At 40.8% G+C, this 8,307-nt stretch overlaps 1 protein-coding gene across 1 annotated transcript in view; it reads left to right on the top strand.

The window, feature by feature from the left end:
• WWOX (WW domain containing oxidoreductase) overlaps positions 1–8,307 on the top strand; it is a 476,245-nt gene that overhangs the window by 467,488 nt on the left and 450 nt on the right. Inside the window, exon 8 of the mRNA XM_010006189.1 lies at positions 7,670–8,307. This exon is cut by the window's right edge and continues 450 nt beyond it. Within this exon, the coding sequence (XP_010004491.1) occupies positions 7,670–7,858 (189 nt within the window). The 3' untranslated portion in view covers positions 7,859–8,307. The remainder of the gene's footprint in view (positions 1–7,669) is intronic.

Here is an 8,307-nt window from a genome sequence, read left to right on the forward strand (position 1 = left end):
CTGCCTGGAAATGTGATGTAAAAAGGCCACGGTGAGCAGCCTGTGGGGCGTGCTGCTGCTCCTGCCGCTGAGCAAGGTAAAGCCATATGCTTCATTAAAGTTTTTGAAGCTTAAGATGGCTCTGTGTCAGGCTCAAAACAATTTTCAGAAGCTGACTATGGACTTGAATAAGATACTTGGAAGGAATAAAATGCTGGCTGTGGGAACCAGCTCCCTTCCAGGTGCTGTAGTAAGAATAATCGGGTCACACAGATGTAGGTCGGTGCTATCTTACACATTGTACAGCTTTATCTGAGATACCTGTGAGAGAGGCTGGCAAATACAATGCCAGACCCGTGGGATGATGGTCCCTTCTGGAGGACAGCTGTAGAGCATGTGGAATATCCTAAGGTGGCTCAGATGATGTAAGACTCATGTTAGGCAATTGAATCCCCATCCCAGTATGCCTTGGTGGCTCTTTCTAGCATATGGAAAGGGTAGGAGAGATGAACCCATGGAGCAGCCTTTCAGGGCTGGCTCCCTGAAAAACCCAGTGGTATTTTGGCTACAAAAGTTTTACCAAATTCTCTGTGAACTGGGCAAAAAAGAAACAGAGCATGGGTGAGTGAGGGAAGATGCTGGGTTAGGCTCCAGTGTAGCAGACAGCTTCCCAGGTTAAAGAATTGAGTTTGTACAACAGAGCAGAATACGAGTAATTTTTAAAAGTAATTGTATTTTTTGTCAGCTATTTTGCCAGCCTTGTTCTACGTCTTCTAAGCATTTTAAGAATGGTTTGTAATATAACACTTGATGCTTATAGAGTGCTTTTCAACAATTAATTGTGAAAGCACTCCAGAAATCTGAACCAGTCCTCACAACACCCCTGTGAGGTGGGTAAGTAATAGTACTCTCCCCATTTTACAGATGGGAAAAGTGAGGTAAAAAAAAAAGTTGAAGTGACTTGTTCACTTGGGAAGTTGAAAAAAGAAAACCAACCCATTTCTCCCAACTTGATGTCCTGTATTGTATTGAGTTTTTTTTTCCTCTGTGGTATGATTGCAGACAATCTATTTGACACTGGATGTTGGAAGTTTTCAAGCACTGTCATTGCCATAATTGAGAACATGTGGGTGTTGTGTAACACAAACAACATGGTGTATTATCAAAATACATTTATTACAATGGACACATTTTCTTTTGCAAAGTTAAAACCCAGAATGTAAGTTAAATATAGCTGCATATATTGAGTAGTTGAAATAATCACTAAGTCTTAATGCATCAGCAGTTGAAAACAAATCCTCTTTCATGAGCTACTGCAGTTTCCTTACTCAAAGAACACAGAACACTGATCTTCTATAATGTATGTAAAGAATTCTGTAAATGTGTAAAGGTCTTAAGGATGCTAAGAAAAGTTACAGCTTGAAACCCAACTATGCTTTGCAAGTAGAGAAGCTGATGGAGTTTTGAGTCTTTGTAGTTGGGAATTAACTGAAAAAGGAATACATCCGAGAAAAACGCAGACCTTATAGATTTTGGTTTATCCGTTGTATTATCTTCTAAGAGATGCTTTGCTGGTTTAAATGTGGTGATTGGGGGAAGGGGAGGTGGTTGAGAATCTCTGGTTTAGATGTGGTTCTGTGAGACCTTTGAAAAGACTGTAATTACAGAGTCAGTTCAGGTCACGTTTTCCTGCTGGTACTTGGGTGGAGATGGGACCTGAAGTCAGCTGAGCCTGATTTGTTTCTGAGATCATATTTGGCAGCTCCAAAGTTTTATTTTTTTTTAGCTGAAGATATTATTTCAGTTTATCATACTCACCCAAACCAGCAAAGACAGGTCTCAATTTCATATTTCCTTGCTGAAAAAGTAATCAGGGAATCCTGTTTTTTTACAGGAGTCTAATACATACATATTCTGAGTGTTACTCATAAGATAACTGTGCATCTGGGATTGCTCTGAGTAAGAGGAGTGCAGCAGAAACTGAACACTTCTGTCATCTCACATGTGAGAGTAAAACTTGTTCCCTGCGTTGTATGAAAAGTCACTATCCCTCTGAGTTACCCTGTAAGGAAATGGAGCAGAGTAACCCCTGGCTTTGGGAAGTAGCTCCCTCAGCTATAGCTGATACCACCCAACAGCTTGAAGGCTGCTCCTAAAAGCACTTCAGGTGTTAGGGAAACCTGAAGGTTCAAATGAGGACATGAGGGTTTTAGACTTGCTAATGTTTTTCAGAAGAGGTCATCGTGCTCTGCATTGTGAACAAAGACTTGATGGGAAAAACTACCCATTCAAGCCATCTGTTAAAACATTTTAACATTACAGAGAAAGGAGTAAGTGTGTTTTGAGAAGACACTGCACCATGATCCCAGCTGGGGGTTGCCAGCAATCCCAAAAGGAACAAATGCATTCTGAGAGCAGTGTACTTCCAAGAGGTAAGCCAAAGCTGGGCTGCTGAGCTCCAGCAGATCCAGAGCAGAGGCTCCCCAGCCCACAGCAAGCAGCCTGTGCCCAACTCAGACAGACATGGGCCCCAGCAGCCGGGCAGCACATCCCAGCAGCCCTGAGCACCAACACCAGGACTGCAACTAGCAGTGGAGTAGCTCTGCAGCAACTGCACATCTGAGGGACTTCAGAGAAGGCAATGGACCTGGGCTGATTTACACCTGGTGAAGATGAGGCTTGAGGAAGATAAAATTGCTGAAACTCTGGAGTTTGGTTTGGGAAATTTGGAACTGATTGATCATTGTGGAAATAGGCTCCATACCAGTCTGTTTGGTATACCAAGGAGATTTTATATTTCCCATTAAATCAGGAAATGGCCACTGGTGAAGCTAGCTGGGGGAGAGTTTGCCCCTCTCTAGCAGAATGGATTTAAACTCTTCAGTGTGCTTTCAGAGGCAAATAGAAAGTTTGGGAGACCCCATTGGTTTCATGGTCTGGAGTATGTTCATACAACCTCATCTTCACACTGCTGTGTAATGTTATTCAGCTATAAATTACATGTTCACAGGGCTGTTGTGTGGATCTGCTATTTTTGTGTTAGGGATGTGTTGGCTTTGTCTAATAGTCCTGAGGTGAATAACAGGAACAGCCTGAAGAGTTTTAAGGAAGCACTGCTTTGAATCTGGCCCATGTCACAAGTACTCCCCTCTCTTGTCAGTCTGAATTCACCTCTTTCCACTGGCCATCTTTAAAATGCACTGTACTAAACCTAACCTCAGGCTAGGAAGATAATTGGCCTTGATCCTTAATTTTTCATAAGAAAATAAAAACCTCCTTTTCAAAGAAGTTGATCCCATCTCACTGGCAATGTTTAGTGCTATCTGTGTGCCCTTAACAGAGCTGAGAGAGGATCATATTCATTTGTAGCTGATAAATATACAGGTAAGCTATGGCTTTGTTTCTATTATTTATATGCTTGATATGCAAACCTGCTTCAAAACAGGGATCTAATTTTAGAAAATAAACATGCATTTGAAAGTAGACAAATCTGAAAACTAAACATTAACTGTGTAATATGTCTTCTTATCAGGAACATAAATGGTATCTTAGAATACTAACGGATGCCTTGCATATATTAATGAGGGTTTTACCGTATACTTGTATATCAAGAACCCCTTTTCTTTTACTGTTAAGATATTCAATATTAATTGGCATTCAGTGCCATCAGTTACAAATTGACAGCTAGCAGTTATGAAATAAATGCCTGTGAACTAGTAGCTACTTAGTATTTTCATCTCAACAAAGGATTTTGGAAGGATGGATAATTTAGATCTTTGAGCCTCAACTATAAATAAACAGCAACTGCTGTATAAATCCCACCCTGCTGCAGCTGAAGATTGTATTACAAAACTGACAAATGATTTGCAGAAGAGAATGATGAACCCTTATTACTAAGACACTCTTCAACTTAATCCAAAACAAGATTCCTGGGTAATTTTACGTACGCTAGAAAGATTGATAGCGTGGTGCTTGCCTAGCAGCTTTCAGTGTTTGACTGGATCGGAAATGGCATTGAAGCATGATTAAAGATTCAGTTGGGCTTCTCACAAACTCTTTATCCTGTGTATTCATCATTGCAACCCGCTGCCTTTGTTGCAGGTTAAAGAAGGCTGACCCCCAGCTCTGGTGATTAGCACCCGCTGCAACTGACGGACGTATGGAAAAAAAAATGTTTAGGTTGCCCAGAGCTTTGAGCATTGTTTATCAGCTGAAATTGTTGGGAGGGGGAGCGTTAATCACAATAGATCAGGGAGAGTCTGTGACAACTGACAGGCTCATTGTTTAAGACATTTTTTAACGAAGTTGTTAACATTAATTCTTTTATATAGTACTCTAATCTTCTTCAAATTATGTTCTGACATGGCACAAACCGCTCGGCATTGAAAGTCATTCAACAGTGATTAAAGTGCTCTTTTTATCGGTTTAAGAATGTTTCATCTTGTATCAGCAGTATGGAATTGTTTACTAATTAGATTCCCTAACATCCTCTGCTGTCGTATGCTGATGATATGTGAACAGGAAAGCTGATGAGCAAAAAATTAAAACTTGTTATTAAACTGTCATAAGGCCCAACATATAAAGATGTCACTCAAGAGACTGCGTTCGTGAGGAACAAACAATATTTACTGAGAAACTAAGTGGTTTCTCAGCCTGGCTAGGCATGGCTGGCAGTGCAGGCCTTTGCAGTTATCTGCACCTCTGGCTCTTCCCAGAGGTTTGTGGTATCTGAGTTGTAGATGCAAAGCAGAAATTTGTCCCTTGGGGATCTTCCCATTCTGTGTGGCATATACAGGGCTCCTAGGGGTCATGCTTTTAGCAGGAGGTTGGGCTAAAGACCTCCTGACTTCCCTCTCCACCCAAAGTGTGATTTGAATCCTGTGATTTGGTGACACCCATTCCCCTGTCTTTGGGCGAGTCACTTGGGCAGATCCTCAGATGTCAGAATGCACCTAGTTCACATTCACCAAAAAAAAATCAGATGCTCAAATGGCTGTGAGAATCTGAGAATTACCTTTTGGTTTGTAGTTTTGCTGTCTGAAGGAAGCTCCTAGGCTTGATGAGTTCATGTTTGTCCATTATTCTGAGACATTAAAGCTTTACCCTCTGTCAAAGAAGGGATAAATACGATTGCATTTCTCTTAAGTAATAAGAAAGATACTTTTCTTTCAATGATAAAACCATTGAACTTTCTTCTTCCAAAACAGCCAACACAATTGAAACATTTAGAAAGAAGTAAAGATACACACAGCCAAAAAGCAAATGGCACGTTGCTTGCATCCAGTTCTCAGTGAAACACTGGAGGCATCGCAAGATAAAGTGCTTTGGGCTTCCAGCCACATAATCTTTTATCACTTAAAGTAAATATCCTATGCTCACACAGGGAAAAACTATTCTCTTCTTTTGGAGTTTAGGTTGTGTTAGTGTTTGAGGTATAAAGCACTGCTGTTATACTGTGGCACGTTATTCTGCCTGCTAAGAATTTAGTTGAAAAGTCATCAAATTTGACTGATTTGAAAAGATAAATTATTGTTTCGTTTGGATTTTAAACTGCTCCAATAAACTTCCATTTCATGGATTAGCTGAAATCTATTACAGCTAGCCTGAGTTTAGCTTGGCTGGATGGATGCTGCTCAGCAATAGCTGAAGAACTCTCACTCTGCATTGAGCCATTTAGCTTAAATTTACCATTCTAATAAAAGTCCAGTTGAATTGCTTGCAAAAAACTATACTCTTATTAAAATACTAATATACCTATACTAATAGTCTTCAGGGGCTTTGAATCATTCTAAACAGCTGAATACAGTGATCATACCTGTGCTGTGGAGCTTTATAAGATAGTTCAAATGAGCATAGGAATTTCATTGTTCTCTATTAATATTATTTTTAGTAGAACACTCTTCCATTTCTACTACTGCATTTAAGATACTTTATCTTTTTTTAAAAAAAAAAGATATTGGTTTAATAAGAGGATTACTATGTATTATACTAGCTTTAAAAATATTTTGGTCTGTTGATAAATACAAGCCTTTAAAAATACTTAATACAGACAGTTTTGGTTTACCTTGTGATGGGAGATCATTGCTAAGCTGTGGAAACATCTTTATCAGTTTAATCCCCTCTTCTGAGAAAAACGCATGTCTTGCCAACAAATATGCCTTTCGTTGTAGTTACAAAATTGAGATGCCTCAATTAAGGAGAACTGGGGCTTTTTAGCCAGCTTGCTGCCCTGGAAGGATGGAAATGCAAATTAGAGGTCTCTTGCAGGTTGACCCCCTAACCAGCACCCTGAGTTTCCTCGGTTGTGACAATTAAAAGGCCAGAAAAAAAGGACTGGGGGAAAATCACAAGAGATTGGAGTCCATTCTCTTTCCCCATTAAATTATCTTAATGTGGCAACATTTAATTTATCATAGTTTACTTTTTCAATCATACTTGGCAGCCTCTTTATCCTGATTCCTATCAGCTCATAATTAGTTACCACAGCAAGGACTAATATGTACATAAATAATCATAAGATGCCAGAGAAATTGTATCGGTTTAAAATTAGTGTTGTTCTATTTTTAATTATAGTTTACAAAGCAAACTAGCTTCTTGCCCTCTTTACAGATATTCTGGCACTGCATTTTTAATCTGTGCCAGGGAGTAACCTGTCACTGGTACAGGGGTGCTTGTCCCAACCCTGGGCCTTGCTCTGTAGGTTACTAAAGGAATTCAGAGACACTCATTCTTCACTTATTCTTGACAATAAATTCACTTGGTGTGAAGAAGAAAAAGTGAAAGAAAAAGAAAAGCAAAAAAGAAGGAAAAAAAAAAGCAAAAAAAGAAGAAGGAAAAAGAAAAAAAATCCCTCCTGATCCACAAATACCTTTTATCTACCTGCTCTGTTTCTTAAAGCATTATAAGACATGATAAATGGTTGTTACAGAACAAAAAAATCCCTTGGAAAGCCTCGTGCCTCTGCAAAATCAGAACCTCTCTCTGCCCTCAGCAGATAAACATTCTTACAAGACAATGGTGACAACTGCCACAGTGAAACTGTTGATCAAAGATATATGGGCAGGTTTGGCACTAATCCTGATTGCACTTTACATGATGGGTCTTAATTGGACTGCCCAGGTTAATTTTGTACAAGAGGTTTAAAACGCAAAGAAACAAACAAGAAGCGTCAGCCTGCGTTGCCAGCCAAGCGCAGGCAGGGGAGTGTCCCAGCGGTATGGGAAGTGCTTGCTGTGTTGCAGGGGAAAGCAGGAAGTCTTGAGATGCTGCTACTAAACCTGGCTCAACTTTTCTGGTTTCAAACCCCACCAGGGCAGACCCTGCCCCTCTGCATCAGGCCAGGCTCTCTCCCTGCTGCCCATCCAAGGTCTGACTGAAAAAGGGGTGAAAAACCCAAGACCCCAGAGCTGTGGTTCAGGATTGTATTTTTCTTTTGCTTAAAGAGGAAAGGAAAAGAAAATAATCCCCACTGAGGTGTTTCATAAATAAGCAGGGAGCACCTTCAGGAGGGCTTCAGCCTTGTCACCAGGCAGGTTACCCTGCCGGCCGTGATGCTTTTCACCAGGGGTTTTGCAGGACAGGCAGCTTCCGAGGACTGCGGTCAAAGTTACAATGCTAAAATCGTTCTATATATTAATATAAGGTTTCTCTCTCTCTCTCTCTCTCTTTTTTTTTTTTTTTTTAATTCCAGCAACAAGGAGCTGCCACAACTGTCTACTGCGCCACGGTGGCGGAGCTGGAGGGCCTGGGAGGGCTGTACTTCAACAACTGCTGCCGCTGCCTGCCCGCGCAGCAGGCGCAGGGCGACGCGACGGCCGCAGCCCTGTGGGAGCTGAGCGAGAGGCTGATCCAAGAACGACTTGGCAGGCAGTCCAAATAGCAGGGAGCTCCTGGAAGGATCAAAACACACCGAGTGTGTGCACGCTCGAAAACTGCCAACACTGGAACCTGTCCAATCTTATCATCTAGAGGGTTTCCATATACCTCAGATACAGATTAACCAGTGTTAAATGAAATAATAGCAGTCACAACATAGTGAAAAATGTTAAGTACTAATGGGAAATGGGGAATAGTGCGGGTTAAAGGGACAATGCGGCTTCCTGGGGCTTAGTTAGTCTTGGTTCTCTTTCTTTTGATTATAGCCTGTTCAAAGTGTAACCCAAGGAGGCATCTTTTGTCTTATTTTAGAAAAGCCATGCTGCAGATATTTTCTGTTGTTTTGATTAATGGGTAGGTATGTAGCCCAATATGGGATTTCCTCTTTATTTTGATAATTACTGTCTGTTAGGCTTTAGGTATTGATCAGGAGATGGATGTTTTGTGTTGATT

Source organism: Chaetura pelagica, unplaced genomic scaffold (genome assembly GCF_000747805.2).
Source record: "Chaetura pelagica isolate M959 unplaced genomic scaffold, ChaPel_1.0 scaffold139, whole genome shotgun sequence".
Classification (NCBI taxonomy): domain Eukaryota; kingdom Metazoa; phylum Chordata; class Aves; order Apodiformes; family Apodidae; genus Chaetura; species Chaetura pelagica.